The 18,898-nt window shown below is 54.8% G+C and overlaps 1 protein-coding gene across 2 annotated transcripts in view; it reads left to right on the top strand.

Annotated features, from left to right (window-relative positions):
* The first annotated feature begins 271 nt into the window (after nucleotides 1-271).
* The window catches only part of SRRM3 (serine/arginine repetitive matrix 3), a 36,757-nt gene continuing 18,130 nt past the window's right edge, over nucleotides 272-18,898 (top strand). For both annotated transcript variants that reach the window (XM_077140199.1, XM_077140200.1), the window contains exons 1-7: nucleotides 272-504; nucleotides 6,804-6,905; nucleotides 17,168-17,296; nucleotides 17,386-17,466; nucleotides 18,036-18,065; nucleotides 18,466-18,528; nucleotides 18,663-18,698. In XM_077140199.1, the coding sequence (XP_076996314.1) occupies nucleotides 272-504; nucleotides 6,804-6,905; nucleotides 17,168-17,296; nucleotides 17,386-17,466; nucleotides 18,036-18,065; nucleotides 18,466-18,528; nucleotides 18,663-18,698 (674 nt within the window). The remainder of the gene's footprint in view (nucleotides 505-6,803; nucleotides 6,906-17,167; nucleotides 17,297-17,385; nucleotides 17,467-18,035; nucleotides 18,066-18,465; nucleotides 18,529-18,662; nucleotides 18,699-18,898) is intronic.

The following is an 18,898-nucleotide window of genomic DNA, read 5'->3' as shown; positions in this document are numbered from 1 at the left end:
CAGGCCAGCATCCTCCCACCTTACAGGTGAGGAAAGCCCAGCGCCCAATCCCTTCGCATGCCCTGCGGTGTGACCCAAAGGTGCAAACTCGTCGCCTGCCTCCCTCTCCAGCATAAAGGGAAGCGGATTAGCACCGTGAGTGGACCCTTAAATCCCCAGGATTAACCAGGCGCAGAAAGGAGCTTAGCAGGTGGCCGAGAAGTGACCATCCCGCCTCGTGTCTGTCCCGCAGGGCCGGCGGCCGAGGCCAGCGGCTCCGGGGCCAGCCGCCATGTCCTCCGCGGTGAACAACGGGGCGGCCAGCATGCCGTCCCCGCCCGACGCGGCCAACGGCTTCCCGCAGCCCGGCGCCTCCTCCGGGGCCTGGCCGCGCACCGACGAGGAGCCGCGCGCCGCGGAGCCCGGCCTGGCCAAGCGCGCGCACCGCGAGATCCTGGACCACGAGCGCAAGCGGCGCGTGGAGCTCAAGTGCATGGAGCTGCAGGAGATGATGGAGGAGCAGGGGTGAGCCCGCCGCGGGGGTCAGGCCCCAGCCTGGGGCGCGGGGTCGGAGCTGGGACCGAGGGCGGAGGCGGGACTCCATGGGTGAAGGGGAGGGTCACGGTCAAGGGGCGTGTCCGGAGGGAGGGGCCGGCGGAGACGAAAGGGGCGGAGACAAGAGGCGTTGGGCGGGGCGGGCGGAGTCCCCGCCCAGGGCTGAGTCGCGGCGCCTGTTGGGCCCCAGAATCCCGGGCAAGAGGCCAGAGTGTCTACCAGTCGGGGTGGAACCAGCTCAAGCCCAGCTCCCCCTGCATTCATTTGTTACTCAGGCTGTAAGCCGTCTTTGAACGCCTGCTCTACGACAAATTCTGAACCGGACTGGGATTTAGAGTCCAAAGAGACACAGTCCCTGCCCTCCAGAAGCATCTAGCCTAGCGGGAGAGAGAGGAATATGAACATCGGTGACCACACGAGGCCTCGGTTTTCCCTTCTATCAAATGGGTGGATGGAGCTGCCCAGACTCTGGTAACCCTGTGCTGGGCTCAGCTGCAGGGAAACACCAGTAGGCCCCTACTGTAGGCGAGGACTGCCTGGGGTTTGAGCAAAGGGATCAGGTTCCACCCTGTCTAGCTGGGAGCCAGTCTCAGGAGCACAGCACACAAGTGTGCTGGGAACAGTGCTGGGCAGTGCTGCTGGGGACCCCAGAGTCATTTGGGAGACATTCCCTGCGCTCGAGGATGCACACGCACACCCGACTCACCAATCTAAGAAGGGGAACAGGCATATTCTTGACCAGCTCCACCTTAGAGCAGAGTAAAATCAGCCACAGGACAGGAGAGGGCTAAGTGTTTCAGGAGCTCAGCGGAAAGATCCCCAGAGGAGCCTGGGAAGGCTCCCAGAGAAGATACTAGAATGGGCCTTGAAGGATGAATAGGAGTTTGTGGACCGGGAAGGACCAGGTGCTAGAGGACACCACCAATCAGTTCATCCATCAGTCAGTAAGGGTTTAGGGAGCCCCCACCCAAGTCAAGTGGAGACAAGACAGCCCTCACACTTGGAGCTAGAGGCAAAGAACAGAGAGATCCCTGTTTGTGCAACACCAAGGAAAGCTGGTGGTTCCAGGAGCTCCCTTTGGCATCTGCCCTGAGTGCTATGAAATGAGTGGGCTGGCTGTGGAGGCAAAGTGGGGGGATTGATGCCTGGAGCTACATTTGGGCCACATGTGGCCCAGGCCTGGAGGTCCCCAACCTGGGCAAAGCAGGAGGCAGCCAAGAAGTGGGCCACCTTCCCTGTGGTGCTCAGAAGGACACTGAGGCCCAGACAGAGTCAGCCAGCCACTTGTCAAAGGCCATCAGGGAGGCAGAAGCAAGGCTGAGCCTGGACCCGGGCAAGGCCATGGGCAGGGGAGAAGAACAGGGAACAGAAGCGGGGTGCTCTCCTCCCACTGAGGACCAGGTGGGGCTGGGAAGGGTCCCTAAAGAGAGAGGTTCATGGATGAACGGGTGCTGCAGACAGACAGAAAGAAGGCCTCCAGCTGGCGATGCAATCCCGTTTGATGAGCTGTGGGTGCGGGAAGAGGAAATGAGATCCCAAGGGGCGGGGTTGAGTAGGAGGTGGGCGTGGAGTATGGACCTTAATTAAACCTGCAAATCCTGCTGAGTTGGCGGACTCAAGGAGGGAGGGGAATGTGGGCAGGTGGGTGGGGCTAGGGAGCCAGAGATGACAGGGACCGCCAAGGGCCAGCCTTCTGGGCTTTATTCTCGGAAATGGTCCCCTCCCCCGCACAGCGCCCCACTCCTTCATGGAACCCATGCCCTCCCTCAGCCCCTCTCCCCTCACCAGGCCCCCTCCCTGGACCCCCAGCCCCTCACTGCACACGTGGGAGTCCTTAGTGGCTGAGCATAATGGTATTGGGTGCCAGACTCTCGGCATCAAGGGTTGCTGCCTTTCTGGGAAGCACCCACTGGGTCTCTAGACGATCAGCAGGACCCCTCCCCCAGCCAAGCTCTCCCCCACAGCCCCCCAAGTTTCTCCCCCAAATTACCACCTCCCTTCTGCTGCCCGTGCCTCAGGCAGTCTGGCCAGTGAGTGGAGGGCACAGCCCCCACGTAGCCAGCAACCCAGCCCGTGACCTTGGCCACGCCATGGTTTTCTCACCTGTAAAATAGGCACGGTGGCCCCTGCCCAAAGTTGTTCTGAGGATCCAGAATATAAAGGCCCAAACGGGGCTGCCCAGCCTCCCGCCGGGCCCCAGGAAACGCTCCATAAACACTAGGTACCTTCGCTCTCTTGCAACATCAAGTCATTAATATCCATTTCCAGGAACACTGGTTCATTCGCATTTATTTACCAGATTCTCAGGCATTTGACAAATATTCGCGCCAGTCACAGGAATGCACATTCTTTTGGTCCCATTAAAAAGCAATCCCTCTCCTTAATATTGATGGATGGCCAGCTAATTCATGGTGATTGATGCTGCACTTGGATTCACCTTCCTGGGGAGCCTGTTTACACCCTGCAGTCACCGCGGGGGGTAGGGGAAGGGCCCCCCAAGTTGTGTGATATGATGCTCCCACCCCCGCCTCAAGCATCCCCTCACCCAGTTTCTTGTCATGTCCCTTTTTGTGAGGACACTTGGAGGTGGCCACAGCATGGCTCTCACCCTAGCTGGGCTTGGGGCCCTGAGCCCTCCTTGCTCTCTGTCCTGTTTCTCATCTGTAAAATGGGAATAACGATACTTCCCACGCCCTAGAGCTGTGGTGAAGATCAAATTCACGACCAAGGAAGTGATTATCTAGGGCAGACAAGATTAAACATTTTCCACTCCAGAGACCTCTTTTAAAATGCAGCCCCTCCATCGTCCACCCCACCACCACCATCACCAGTTCAGAGGGTGACTCAGGAAGTCCTCATAGCAACAATGAATTTGGCGTGTCCTTTTCTCCTGGCCCATGGAGTAAGATGAGGGCCGCAGGAGCCCACTGGGGGAGGGGGCAGCGTCTGAGCCAGGAGGCTGGGGACAGTGAGGCAGACATCGCTGCCCTCCCCATTCCCCACCCCCACCTCTCCCCCTCCAACCCCTCGCCCTTTAGGCTGAGGCTTTGGCACCCCAGTCAGGCCTCCTGCATGCCTTAAGTTGGCAGGTGCTGCCCCCTCCAGGGAGTGCGGGGTTGGGCATCAGCCCCCTTCCCCATCTCAGCCTCTGCCTCCTGGGAGAGCAGAGAGAGAGGCCAGGAGATTCCCGAAGTCCTGGCCCTGCACTGACCTCGCAGGGATCTGGGGTGGAAAAAGGCAAGGAGTCTGCGGCCACTGGACTCCATCCCCACTGCTCTAGGGCAAATCATCACCAGCTGGTACCATTTATTGAGCATCTACAACATGCCAGGCATGGTGCCAAGTACTTTATGCACTCCTCTCCCTTAATCCTTGTCATGGCCTTGAAAGGCAGGTGGCTATCCCTTTTCACAGACTTAGATGCCAGGCTAGGGGTGGTTTGTGGACCTGCCCAAGGTCACAGAGCTAGAAGGAGGGGCTTCCCAGGGTTCAGAAATACCCTGCCTGGCTCTACTGCCTCATTCCTTAATCACTGCCCCACATGGCCTCCCAGACAGGGCTGACCTCAAGGAATATGGTGGTCACGCTTGAGACCTCTTACCCAGTAGACAGGTGTCAGCCCTGGGTCTCCAGCCTCTGCCAACAAAGGACCTGTGGTGCAGAGGAACGTCCCCAAGCCTCCGTGCTGGTTCAGTCCAGCCTGCCCCCCAGCCACTCCAGCAGGCAGGGGTAGTCAATTCACCTTAGACCTGCTGGTTCTGGGTTGAGCCCTAGCCCCCTCCCCCATCCCCCCCACCCTCATAAGTGCTCCTCTAGGTCTTAATGAAACCCTGGGCTTTGCCCCCGCCTCCCAGCCTTCACACATGCCTACAGACCCCCAAGCGTGGGGCTTGGACCCTGCCTGATGCTCCTCCCGAGAGACTGGGGTTCTGGCCCAGCCTCACCCTTGGGACATCTCCTCCTTCCCCCGCCTGGCCAGGACCCTTCCCGATGCCCCAGCCAGCCCTGCCTCCCTCCTGGAGCTCTGTAATGGGGGCTGAGCAGGGCTGAGGGACCTGTGCCACGTTTACAGCCTCTGTGCTATGACCATGTCAGGTTCATCTCCTGAGAAGGCGAGATGAGGAATCGTTCCTCTCAGCTGCTGCTGCTCGGGGGTGGGGGGCACCCCCTTCTCATTGGGTACCAGGCTACCCAGTGAGCAACACAGGCCCAGGGGCCTCCAAGCCAAACGCCCAAGCCTGGACCTAAGGCGGACACTGATAAGCCAGGACTCAGAGCGTGCTGAAGCTGGGTTAGAGATGTCAGCACAGGGTGGCCCAGGCTGCATACCCCCTGCCATGGAGGTGGGGATTAGAGGAGCTGGGTGCCCCCTACCTCGCCCTTGCTGAGCCAGGACCCAGCTCTCCCCATGGTGGACTATGCGGGATCTGGAATCTACAGCAGGTCAGACCCTTAGTTGGGGTCAGATGTAGCCATGGGGACACTGGTTAAACAGTGGCTGGTACTCCCCATCCAAGTCCCCAGTGCACAGTCAGCCGGTCCCTAAGTCCCAGATGGGACTTGCTGTTCTTAAGTCCCTCCTCAATGTTCTAAATCAATTACTTCCCTCCACCCTTGGGGCCACTGTTTAGTTCCCTCACCATCTCCTCCCTGAACCTTTGAGGTGGCCTAATGCAGGCCTCCCTGCCTCCAGCCCCCTCCTCCAGCCATGAGCCACTGAGGCCATCGCTCCAAAGTGAAAGTCCCACCTTCAGATTCCAAGTGTTGTGCCACCGCCACTCACTCATTTATCAAAAAAATTTTGGATGCCCCAATGAGGCAGGCCAGACGCTGACAGTAGGGATGCAATAGTGAACCAGACAGACAAGGCCTCTGCTCTCAGGCCCCTCCCAGGCCATGCAGAACCCAGAGAAGTCCACCCATGATCACTAGAGCATGAACTACCTGGCAGGATCCAGGAGGTCCTGTTTGCTATGGAAACACAAACACTGGCACCTAACCCGGTCAGGGGTATTCAATCTGTGGTAAACATCCAATGAGTCAAATCTTTGTGCTTGACCATAATTATTTCCATAGAGTCAAACTAGAAGTTAATTTATGAGTCAAAGGATGTGTTCCTTTTTTTTTTTTTTAACATCTTTTCAAAGGAATTGCTGATTGCCTTCTAGAAGGCTGGGTCAATCTGTGAATGCTTATTGCAAAGCGGAGAGGAAGAGAGGGAGGAAAGGGAGAGGGAGAAAAGAGATGGATCCCAGGGAGGAAACAAGACGCCATTTCCATGGACAGGCCGAGTGGGGAGGGCTGGCCCTGCCCGTGGGACAGACTGTGGGTGGCGAGCAGGTGAAAGAGATGAGACAGGACTCCCTTTCCCCTTATGCCACCATCTCTCTGACAAAGGCAATGACTTTAAGCACAGGAAGGGAAGGCAGAGGGTTTGAAACCCCAAGATTTGTTCAGTAATAGCCACTGGATATCTTCTCTGAGCTGGGCAAAGGTCAAGGGGCTTGTTGGGCAAAACCACTTGAAGGGCTGGAAGGGGAGATGTGGGATGAACTACGAGACCCGCAGTGCTGCAGTGAGGGGGGCAGAACCTGACCCCATGGTGTGGGAATAGGGATGAGGAATAGACAGGACTTTGCTCCCTAGCCTGAGACTGGGCTCAGGGAGGGAAAAAGAGGGGAGTCCTCCATTCAAGGTCCAGACTTCCCCCACCACTACCACCCACACCGACCCAGCAGCATAGGGAAGCAGTGGAGTAGCTTACTGAGAATCTGGGCAAGCCTTGGCTTCACAGAGGTGGGGATGCTTTATCTACCTCCCAAGGCTGAAGGTCAGATGCCAATGACCAGGAAAGCAGGAGAAGTTGTGTGTGGATTCGAGTTAGCACATGCTCTGGAAAGTAGGAGCCACCGCTCCAAATTCTCATTTTTACCCTAAGGTGTGGGCGGGAGGCCTTACCTATGGTTGGGAGCGGGCAAGGAAGAAGGTCTCAGCCTCACCTGAGTGGACACCCCCACCCTCACCCCCGGAACAAATCTTCCTTTTGCGTGTATGTGTAGCTGGTGGGTTGTTTGGCTGGTTGGTTTGGTGCAAAATGGGTAAGTCTTGGGCTTCCTCAGTGCCAAGAACTTGGTTCTGTGACCTTGACCAAGTTCTTACAAGCTGGGATGGACACTGTGACCGAGGGCTGGGGGATGGATCAGATGGGGACAGTCAGGAAGGGAATCGGAGGCAGGTCAGAAGGGCTCACCCTCTCTGTGCCATGGTAGGTACTCGGAGGAGGAGATCCGGCAGAAGGTTGGGACTTTCCGGCAGATGCTGATGGAGAAGGAAGGAGTGATCACCAGGGAAGACCGACCTGGAGGCCACCTGTGAGTGCTAACCTGTGGCAGGGGGAGGGGTATGCAGGCTCAGGCAAGTTAACTGGATGCCAGGGGGCTTTTCCCTGTGCTCCCTTGGGTGGCTGGGGTGAGGACGAGGAGGAGGAAAGGGCATGGCCACTGGATGCTCTGGCCTGGCGTGACCCACGGGTGCCTGGCATGGCACCTGGGCATCACCAAGGGTTTCCCCTGCCCTCCCCTGGTCCCTATATGCGGCTCAGCAATGGGAGGTGTGGGGGAGACAGTCCAGATCTCAGCTCAGGGATCCTGTGCTGCAAATCAAGAGACTTTAGAAATGTCTGACCAATGTGTTTTCACTGGCTGGTAGTGACCCGGGCAAGTCCTCTGCACCCCAGTTATTAGCACCTGGGAAATGGGCTCCAGAGTTAGCACATGCTCTGGAAGGTAGGAGCCACCACACCAAATGCCACTGCTCCTTGGCCAAAGGTTTGGCAGGTAAAGAGAGTGTGGGCTCTGCTGGGGTCGCATCCCTACAACCTATCCCAGACACAGGGAGCACTGGTGGGCTGTGGGCCTCCGGTGGTCCTTGGGTCAAAAGGGAAGTTAATGAGGTAGATTTGACTCTGCTTAGAGGAAAACTATGAACCACTCAAAACCAGGCAATAGAGGAGTAGGCTGCTGGAGGAGGGAGCAAGCCTGGTCTGCAAGTGTTTGGGGCAGAAAGTATGTACTTAGGGAACCACGTGGAGCCCACGCTGATGGGCCTTCCCCATCCTAGACCTGAAGATCTCCACCGGGCACTGACTTCCTGGTCTTCTCTGGCTGAAAGTGAAGCTGAGGGTGGGTGAAAGGTTAGGGTAAATGTGGCTGGCCTTTTGAGGACGGGAGTGGTGGAGGAGCCTCTTGCTGAGGCCCTAAATTGCTGTCCACCTTTCCTTACCCAAAAATAAACCGACGGCAGTGCCTTTGATGTGATTTCTTCTTGCAGTCTTCTTAAGGGCAAGCAGCCTTGTGGAACTAGATGACCCCTCCATGGGGAAGCCCTTCTCTGCAGATCTTCTGTGGTTTGGGGGTACCAAGGATTCCCCACTCTATCCCCCACTTAATCCCCCTAAGTAGGAGTTAAAGCAGGGCCAGGGGCAGCCTCATGTCTCCACCACCAACTCCTCTTGAGCTCCCAGAGCTCCCAGACCCCTGAGCAACTTCTGCACCGTGTCCCCGCATTGATGCCCCAGCCACAGGCTCAGGGCCAGCCCTTCCGCTCCGTTCTCAAACCTCCTGAAAACCAGATTCTCTCAGTGTTGCCCACACCACCTCCCAAACCTCTGAGCTCCTCTGGAAAACTACCCACCCTTTCCTCTTCCATCCAGTGGGAAGGCAGCGGGGCCTCCTCTGGATTCCATCTTGCCATCTCCCCTGAGCTCTTCCAGTGTTAACTGCCCCCTCCATCTCAAGCCTGCGGTTCTTCTTTCTCTCTGGCTCCTTTCTCTTAACCTAGTTCCTGCCCTAGAAAACATTTAAATCCCTCCCTCAACTCTGCTCCTCCAGCTACCACCCCACAGTTTTTCCTCCTTTCACAACAAAATTTCTGCAAAAAGTGAACTGTATCTATTGTCGCCACTTCCTTAAGCCCTTGGTGACCTGACTTCTGCCCCCCACGACTCCCAGGACCTGACCACACCCCGGCCACCAGAGTCTCCTTACCCCAGCCTGTGGGTCTTCAGGCCTGGCCTCTTCCCCCTTTGGAAACCTACTTTCCTCCTGACTTCCAAGATGCAGCTGCCTGTGAGGGTTCCTCTGCCCCTCTGATGGCTTCAGCAGTTTCCTCTTCTCCTGCCCATTTCCCAGACATTGGTTTCCCCCAGGGTTCTGTCTTGTTGTATCAGTTGGGGTTTTCTAGAGAAACAGAGTCAACAGAAAATATTCGTGTCTCATGTAACCGTGGGAATGTAGTATCCAAAATCTGTAGGGCAGGCTGTGAAGCTGACGATTCCGATGGAGGGTCTGGACGAACTCCACAGGAGAGGCTCGCTGGCCGAAGCAGGAAGAGTCTTCTGAATCCACCTTAAAAGGCTTCCAGTGATTAGATTAAGCATCACTCATTGCAGAAGACACTCCCCTTGGCTGATTACAAATGGAATCAGCTGTGGATGTAGCCAACGTGATCATGATTTAATTCTATGAAATGTCCTTATAGCAACAGACAGGCCAGCATTTACCCAACCAGACAAACAGGTACCACCATCTGGCCAAGCTGACACTTGTCCTCAGGTCTCTTCCCCACATCTGCCTTCTGCCTTCCCTCTGGGAGATCTCATCCCTTCCCCAGCTAAACTCTCTCCTCCTAGTGGATTACTCCCAAATCTTTTCCGTTAGGCCTGATCCTCTCTTTCATCATATGAATGAATGCAAATGAATGAATGAATTATGAATTTAAGAACCAGGACACATTAGAAAATACGCCATGGAGAAGCTTCAATGTCTCCGTCATAGAAAGAAAATTGCACGTGCCCAGCCCTGAGCTGGTGGTGTGAGTGGGAGTGTGGAGGGGAAGATGTAATTCCTGCTGAGTTGCAGACCTCCAGCCTGATACCAGGAGTTACTGGTAACCCCTGTCGAGAAGATGCAATGTGTCCACCTTGACTATTCCATCTCCAAGCCGCATGGGCATTCCATGGAGGAAGAGATTGGGACAGACCAGAAGGTCAGTCGGGAAAGTTTCCTCGGAAGAGGTGGGGCCTGGAAGGCAGGACAGTCAGGGAGAACTGACCTGGCAACTGATGAGACGTTCTGGACACAGGGGATAGGACAGACCTAGCAGGGCTCTAGAATCCCACTGAGCTGTTAGCTGCCTGCAGAAAGGATCTTTATCGGTTTCGTTTACTGCTATATCCCTGGTGCCTAGAATTGTGCAGCTTGCCCAATTCCCCCCCTCCCCCAAAGCCTCAGTTCCTGACCCTAATCCTCCACTCATGGATTGGGCGTTTGAGATATGGAGAAATCCAATCTCCTGCTTGAATGAGGTGACACAGCCAGACCCCGACCAAGGGGTCTTATTAATACTGGAACATTCTTATTAATTTTAGAATGCCAACCCACCTCCCCACCCCCCACCTCCCCATGGACTGTAAAAGCCTATGCTGCCTCCACCCAGGAAAGGGGCTGGGTCACTCCCAGAACTTTCTGTCCCCAGGGACTATCCTTATACCAAAGTTAATGACCTGGTTTAAGTGATAGTCTCTGGGGGGAAGGGTCCCCAGTCTGGCCTATCATCTACCTGGACACAGAGTGCCCTATTACTGCAGTGTCTGGACTTGATCCCAAAGATGCTGCGAGCCAGTGAAGTTGTTGCTGTTTTATTTTTTTATTAGAAAAGCTGTAGGTTTACAAAAAAAAAAAAAGAAAAAGCATGCATACAATGCAGAGTTCCCACGTCCAGTGCTGGTCTCAGAGAAGAGGTGTAAAGTGACCAGCAGGTGTCGATGACTTTCTCCTTTGGAAGGTGGCTCAGAGGGGCAAACTACAGGGAGTGCGTGGAGTGACTGCTGATCTAATCGGGGAGAGAAAAGTGAGGAGGAGGAGGACTGAGCTTCCAGAGACACCGAGGGAGGGCAAGTCAGTGTCTTTGCAACAGGGTTGGCTGTGGAGGGTGCTGTTTTGCCAAAGAAACATTCTGTGGCTCCCACCGCCCATGCAAGAAAGCCCAGACTCTTGGCCTGGAGTTCAAAGCTCTACGCACTCCGGATTGGGCTCATCTCCCCGCTCTGGGCACAGGCAGCCTCCAGCCTGCCCTGCTTGCAGTTCCCAGTCAGGCCAGCACATTCCCGCTTCCACATCTTTGCTCGGGCCAGGCAGGCGCTCAGCCTGAAGCTCTAGCCCCTTTGCGTACCATTCAAGGCAGCCTCTTAAAAGCACTTCGCTGCGCTACCTGCAATAAAACTCTTCTCTTTGGAACACACGCACACATGCATTTTCTCTTCTTCTCAAAGCTGCTATCAGTTATTGCTTTTTTATCCCACTCCCATACACAGCCTTTAAGAATAATTGTTTTTATATGCAATGCAATGAAATGTCTGGAAGAAGTATCCAGAACTCATGGAAAATGATATTCATCAGCTACTTCCTATCACGGGCACGGTGAACAATTTGGAGCATCTCCTTTTAGTCTTTTGGTTTTCTCTGCATCTAATTTTACCCCGAGTGTGACCCTAGGCGAATCGCTTGCCTTCTCATGCCGTGTTACTGCATCTGTACAAAAGGAATATTCACAACAGTTCCACATCACGGGCTTGCTTGAACATTCAGTGAGATAAATACAAGTAAAGTGCACAAACTAGGACCTGGCTGCAAGTTGGCAGTTAGCATAACATGCACCTGTGTTGTATTTTTGCCCTGCATCGTGAACGAGCTAGAGGGGAAGCTGTGGGCAGCTTTCACCCCATCTCTGCCGCTCCCGGTTCTGGCAGGTACCGCAAGCTGCGGGAGAGAGTGAGTGAGTGAGCAGAGCACGCAGACCCCTTGCCCAGAATCCTCCCGCTCTTGTGTCTGGGCTCACTCATCCGTCAATTGGCCATTGTGCTCCTGGCTAATGGAAAACAGAAGCAGTTAATTACCCAAAACTGCTGGCATGAAGGAGAACGCATGACAGGCGGCTTTTCCCAGGTCAAAGCACTGCCCGTCCGGCCCTCGTTCAACCCTGATGCGTTGTTTGGTCCCTCTGGGACCGACTCTGCTGAGCTCTGGGGGGCCCCCGTTTGCCGCCTGTCAAAGGCAAATAACGCCTCCCCCACCCCGGCCCTGGCAGGCAGTGAGTAGTCAACTCAAAACCAGGCAGGAATGTAGAGTTTAAAACATTCAACAAATCTAGAACACAGCCCGCCTCCCTGCCCCCACAACAACTGGATCCGTAAAGCTGGGAGGGGAGGCTGAGTTCACAGACCTAGGCTTGGCTCACCTCTGCAGCCCGGAGAGCCCCCCAGCAAAGCCAAGGGCTGTCCTGTTAACACTGTAAATCTTCAAGTCGGTTGTGTAGATGAACTTAACATGCTTTGCTGAAAATCCCAGCACCATAAGGGGAGTCCCTTTCCCTCCCTGGGCCTCGGTTTTCTCATCTATAAAATGGGGGTGGGGGCGGTGAGGGGTTGGTAATTTCTGCAAGCCAGGAAATGGCTATGAATGGGCTTTGTGAACAGTGGAGAGCTATTCAAACACGGGAGAACCTGACTGTTGATGGATCACCAGTAAGGGCGGATAGGGGAAGCCAGGGCTCTAGCTTTGGGAAAGCCACAAAGCAGGTGAAGTGGTAGCAGCAGCACAAAACCAGCAAAAGAGGCTGGAACTCTCAGGACAAGTGTCATCAGAAGGTTCTGAGACCTCGGGCCTCCCCTTCAGCCCGTGGCTCTTACCCCATACCTGTCTTTCAATGCTCCCAGCAGATGAGATCCCAGGTAAAGCGCTTGGAAAGGGAGGGAAGCCAAATGATAAGGCCCCAGGAAGGAAGGATGGGGTGAGGTGGGATTGGTGGGAAGTTCTGTTCCGGGGAAAGGAAAGATATCCTGAGAGGGACAGTCAGGCAGGATATGGAGGAGGTAGTAAGGGAAGGAGGAGTGGTGAGGGGAGGAGCCTTGGCCAGTACCTGGGGCCCACCCACCTGGGAAGTTAGAAGGCAGGAAGGGATTCCTGCACATCTGAGACAAGAGCACGACATTGTGCGTGGAATTGTATACTTGAAAGTGGCTGAGATGGGAGATGTTACGTTATGTTAACACAATGAATTTAAAAAAAAAAAAAAGGAAAAGAAAAAGAAAAAAGGATTCCTGCAGAAGGCAATGCCCAAACTGAGATATGGTATTAGGTAAATAATCGTCATCAATCTTGTGTCAGGCTGAACGGAGGCTCCCTCCTGCTCCCACGGGCTCACCCACACAACATTCGAGGTGCCTTTATGTTATGCTAAAGGCTATGTTTGGTGTGTCAGGCCTTTGGGTGGCGGGGGGGGGGGGCTGGGTAGGGGGTGACAAGCCCCGGGAAGGAGGGGGCTGGGCAGGCCCCGGGAGGCGGAGATTTTCGGGACAGGGACAGGAGGTAGGAGGCCAGTAGCTTCAAGAAGAGGAGCGTGGGGGCAGAGCACAGAAGTTCCATGAAGGGAAGTGGGGCTCTGGGCTCTGCAGAGGCAGAGGGACGACAGAGCTTCTCCTCCATCATCCCAAAAACTCCTCCAGTATAACCTGTGCGACTTTCAAGGCTTCAGGACCAGGTTGGCGTTTGGGAATTAAATGACATTTTTTAGAATGGCCTCAAAGCTAGCTAAACCTTGTCATATGTGAGTTACATTCTTTATTTTTCTTCTTTCCTTCCTTCTTCGACAAAATCAGCTATCATTGTTTCAATTCGTAGGTTCCCTGTTGGACATTTGTCCCTTGAAAATCTTTTCCCCTGTAGCATCCCCTTGCTGTCTCTTCTTCCCATACGGCAGCCCCTCTTCTCCCTGGCAGGACAGGGGTCTGGAATGGCTCGCGCTTGTGGGACAGCAGTCCCCGGCCAGGCCTAGTTTTGGGAGCTTCATAAACAGGATCTTACTTAATCCTCTCCTGAGATGGAAGACTCCTGTCCTCGTTGCATAGAGGAGGACCAGCCGGCTCAGTGAGCGCGGTCACGCCTGGATTCAGACCTGCTCGTGTGAATCCAAAGCCCGCGTCCTTCACGCTTCACCACCTGAGCCCAGGACCTCCCTGGCTCCGGGCAAGGAACGGACTAGCCAGGGGAACAGCAAACAGGAGCGAGAGGGAGGGTGGTTCTGCCCCAGCCAGGCTGAGCTGTGGTCCGAGAGGCATGCGGACTGGGCCAGCATGGAATGACAGATGGGGGGGCGGGACCCCCCTGGAGACCACTGCCCTGGGGCTGGCCTCGGAGGGTCACTTCTGGGCCTTCAATAAAAAAAGAAAGAAGCCTAAGTTGGTATCAAAGCGAATGAGACTGTAAGGGGTTTCGGATGTTAAGTTTAAACCCCACGGTGACTACAAAGAAAGTATTGAATATGCGAGCTCATAGAGACAGAAATTAGAGGACAGGTTGCTGGGGGCTGGGAGCAGGGAAAATGGGGATTTACTGCTTAAGGGGTATAGGTTTTCTGTTTGGGGAGATGGGAGAGATTTAGTAATGGAAGGTGGTGAGGGGATGGCTTGCGAGTGGTTGAGATGGAAAGGCTTATGTTGTATATATGTCCCCACAATTAAAAAAAAGAAAAAGCGCGTGGGCCACGGTGGCTCAGCAGGCAGAGTTCTCACCTGCCATGCCGGAGACCCGGGTTCGGTTCCCGGTGCCTGCCCATGCAAAAAAGAAAAAGCAATTAAGACAATGACAATTAAATGCAATATTGATCCTAGACAGAATCTAGCAAGGACGGAGAAAAGGCTCAAAGGGACATTATTGGGACATATGAAAAAATTAGAAGTTCAAGAAATTTAACTTGGTAGGAGGCCAATGGCTTCAAGAAGAGGAGCGTGGGGGCAGAGTACAGAAGTTCCATGAAGGGAAGTGGGGGGCTCTGGGCTCTGCAGAGGCCAGAGCCCCCCACTCACAGTCTATATTCTAATTGAACAAGGATGAGTGACTATCCTTGTTCTTAGGTAATATATATATGGAAGTATTAAGTGTTCAAGGAGCAGGATGTATACAGACCTACACTCAAGGGTTCAGAAATGGATGGATGGATGGATGGATGGATGGGCAGGTGGAAGGGTAGGTGGATGGAAGGATGGGTGGGTGGATGGATGGATGGATGGAATAATGGGCAGATGTGGCAAAATGTTGAGGTCGGTGGGTCTCAGTGTCTGGGACGGATGGGGTTGTCTATTAGAGTTCTCGGCTAGGGATTTGTATTATTTTGTAGTTGAAAGTATTTCAAGGTAAAAAGTTAAAAATAAAAAATAAAAAAAGGAAAGGAGGTTGGGAGGGAGAAAGGAGCTGCCCAGCACCCATTCCCCCCACCCCCCAATCTCCCAACAGCCCTGTGAGAGTCCCCACCTTCACCTTGGAGAAAAGGCTCAGAGCGGGGGCAAGACAGTCCCCAGGTCACGGAGCCTTTGGGGGACAGGACCCGAGGAGGGCATGTCTGCCTGGCTTCAAAGCCCATGCTCTTGTCTCAAGCCCAGATGCCTTTAGGAAGAAATAATCACCCCAGAAGCACAGGCAGGGGGCAAACATCTGTGGCAGAGGATGGCTGGGGTTTCCCCCCACCCCCACCCCGAGCCAGGAGCAGAGGGTGGGGGTCCCTGCTGAGCAGAGGGGACAACACTGCAAGATGGATGGGGAGCATGGAGAGGCGGGCAGAGTGCCGGGGCAGTGATTAATGAGGACATCCATGCAGCGCTAGAGGAGCAGCCAGGCCTCCCGAGAGGCGAGAGGCGGCCAGGGCTGGGGGAAGGGCGCGGTCTGGGGGAAGGGAGGCCCTCAGCCCGGGGCGTTGGGGAAGGACATCTGGTGAGGGCAGCTTGGGAAGCGGGAAGCTAAGAGAAGGGTGAGGGGCTTCGGAGAGGGAGTCGGGGGCTCAGAGGGAGCGCGGGGCCTCACTAAGGAGGAGGAGGAGTTTTCATGAGGGTGAGAACAGAGAAAGGGTGGGGGGCCCAGGACAGAGAGGGGGCTCGGTGGCTCTTTTTTTTTTTTTAATTTTTATTAATAAAACCAATCAACATACAATATGAACATTCTTTTTTTTATCACATAGTTGTATATTCATCATCATGATCGTTTCTTAGAACATTTGCATTAATTCAGGAAAAGAAATCAAAGAAAACAAAAAAATTCATACATACCATACTCCTTACCCCTCGCTAGCATTTCAGTCTACTTAACTTATTTTAACATTTCTTCCCTCTATTATTTGTTTTTAATCCATATGTTTTACTCATCTGTCCATAAGGTAGATAAAAGAAGCATCAGACACAAGGTTTTCACAATCACACCGTCACATTGCGAAAGCTCTATCATTATACAATCATCTTCAAGAGTCATGGCTACTGGAACACAGCTCTACATTTTCAGGCAGATCCTGCCAGCCTATTACACCTTAACTAACAAGGTGATATCTATTTAATGCATAAGAATAACCTCCAGGATAACCTCTTGACTCTGTTTGGAATCTCTCAGCCATTGACGCTTTATTTTGTCTCATTTCTCTCTTCCCCCTTTTGGTCGAGAAGGTTTTCTCAATCCCTTGGTGCTGAGTCCCAGCTCATTCTAGGATTTCTGTCCCACATTGTCAGGAAGGTCCACATCCCTGGGAGTCATGTCCCATGTAGAGAGGGGGAGGGCAGTGTTTGCTTGTGGTGTTGGCTGAAAGGGAGGCCACAACTGAGCAACAAAAGAGGTTCTCTTGGGGGTGACTCTTAGGCCTAATTTTAAGTGGGCTTAGCCTATCCTTTGTGGGGTTAAGTTTCATATGAACAAACCCCAAGAATGGGGGCTCAGCCTATTGCTTTGGTTGTCCCCACTGCTTGTGAGACGAGAGGTTATCCTGGAGGTCATTCTTATGCATTAAGTAGATATCACCTTGTTATTCAAGATGTAATGGAGAGGCTGGAGGGAACTGCCTGAAAATGTAGAGCTGTGTTCCAGTAGCCATGTTTCTTGAGGATGATTGAATAATGATACAGCTGTTACAGTGCGACTGTGTAATTGTGAAAACCTTGTGTCTGATGCTCCTTTTATTTACCTTGTCAACAGACGAGTAGAACATATAGAATAAAAATAAATAATAGGGGGAACGAATGCTAAAATAAGTTTAGTTTGAAATGCTAGTGATCAATGAAAGTAAGAGGTAAGGGGTATGGTAGGTATAATCTTTTTTTTTTCTTTCCTGTGTTCGTTTTATTTCTTTTTCTATTGTCTTTTTTATTTCTTTTTCTGAATTAATGCAAATGTTCTAAGAAATGATGAATATGCAACTAAGTGATGATATTGTGAATATTTACTTGGTTTGTTAATTATTTTATTTTATTTTTATATTTTTAATTTTTTAATTAATAAATAAATTAAAAAAAAATTCTCTACTTGGGGAAGTTGAATTTTCTCCCTTTCTCACCATTCCCCCAACAGGACTTGCTGGGGGGCTCTTTTGCAAAATCTTGCACCGCAGGGGCCGGGGAGTGGGACCTGTAAGGGAAGGTCCCAGTTGGGTTACCCAAGTCCCAGCCTGACCCTCTAGGGCACTCTCCCCCCATCCCGAGTGCCCCCTCCCCGGTGCCAGGGCGCCGCGCGGAGGCAGGGGTGGTGAGTGGCCCTGTCGCCGGCAGCGTGGCGGAGACCCCGCGGCTGACCGAGGGCGCCGAGCCGGGCCTCGACGACGCGCCGTTCCACGACGACGACGGCCCGGTGGACTGCGACTGCCCGGCCGCCTGCTACCGCGGGCACCGGGGCTACAGGTAGCACCCGCCGCGAGCCCTGGGGGGGGGGGGGCGGCGGGGGGGCCGCCGGGGCGCCCCTCACCTCGCCCCGGCCCTTTCTCGCCCAGGACCAAGCACTGGTCCAGCAGCTCGGCGTCGCCCCCGCCCAAGAAGAAAAAGAAAAAGAAAGGCGGCCACCGCAGGAGCCGGTGAGAGGCGCCGCCCGCCGAGGGGGTGGGGGTGGGGGGCGCGGAGTGTCCCCCTACCCCAGTGTCCGTCCTCTACATTGGTGGGACAGCAAGGTGGCATTTGCGAGTCCTGCCCCTGACTGAGCCCCTCGCCCTTTTTGAGGCCCTGCCCTGCTTGCCCTCCTCTCAGCCTCCCCCCACCACTACCTCCCCTCCCCTCACTCAGCCTCCCCCCACCACCCGGACTGGACCCCTCCCCCCTCACTGAGTCCCCCCCCTTCACCAAGCTCACTCTCCTTCCCTAGTGGCCTCACTGCACTTACCTGCCCCCAGGACTGGACACACTGAGCCCACCCCGGGGTCCCACCCACCTGCTCTGAGACCCTCCTCTCCCCCCCCACCCCACCCCCATCTTGAACCCACCACACCTGCCAGTGGCCTGGGGGTTTGGCTGGGCCTCAGCTGTGAATCAGCCATCTCGGAAAGCCCCGCCTCCCCAGTCCTGAGAGGACACCGTGGCCATGCCCTGGGACCCAACTAACCCCCTTCGTCTGTCTGTCCTTCTTTCTCCCCCCGGCATCTGCCCTCAGCAAAAAGAGGAGACTGGACTCTGAGTGCAGGTCAGTGGGGAAGGCGGCCGGGGCGGGGAGCTCTGCAGGCAGGTGGGACCCCAAGCCCCTCCCCGAGAGCCTGAACCCTGGACACTGCCCCCCAGATGCCAGGAATCCCACCACTGGTGCCTCTAATCTTTGGGTCCTCACTTCCAATGCCAGGGGGTCTGCAAGGGTAGCAAAGGGAGACAACACAGGCAAGCTCCAGCAGCCACCCCCTAAGGGACCTTCCCTGCCCTGGGGGCTCCCTTCCCTTCCCTGCCACAGGCAGTTGGGGGTTTCAAGGCCCAGAATCCCCTATCCAGCTCCAGTGCTCCTGGCACCCAGGCTTCCGGGACCATCACCCCCCTAACCTACCCCCGCCCCGCCCCGGCCCAACCTCACCAGGGCCTACCCGCTCTGTCCCCAGCTGCGGGAGCTCCTCGCCCCTGCGCAAGAAGAAGAAAAGTGTGAAGAAGCACCGCCGAGACAGGTAGCCTCACCCCCCAGCCTCCCTCCCCGGGAGCTCCGTCTGACCTCGGTGGGGCCCCGGACCCAGGCTGCCCAGGATTGGTGCTCCCCAGCCACCCCAGGTGAGCTCAGGAGAACCCCTTTATTGTCCTACAGGTCAGATTCCGGGTCCCGAAGAAAGAGGCGGCACAGGTGAGCAGGAGGGTGGCAGGGGAAGGTGTGGTCAGAGGCCAGTGCTGCCTTTCAGGGACCAAAGCCGGCAAGGAAGCAGTGATTTGGGGGTGCAGGGAGGAGTAGCTGTGAGAGGGTCGGGGGAGACCAGGTCCTGCCCCTGCTCCATCCTCCCACTGCAGAGAAGGACTCCTCCCCAGTGCCAGACACGGGACTGGGGT

The sequence above is a fragment of the Tamandua tetradactyla genome, chromosome 23 (genome assembly GCF_023851605.1).
Source record: "Tamandua tetradactyla isolate mTamTet1 chromosome 23, mTamTet1.pri, whole genome shotgun sequence".
NCBI classification, from domain to species: Eukaryota; Metazoa; Chordata; class Mammalia; order Pilosa; family Myrmecophagidae; genus Tamandua; species Tamandua tetradactyla.
Note: the sequence above shows the minus strand (reverse complement) of the source record. Positions and strands in the feature narration are given on the sequence as shown.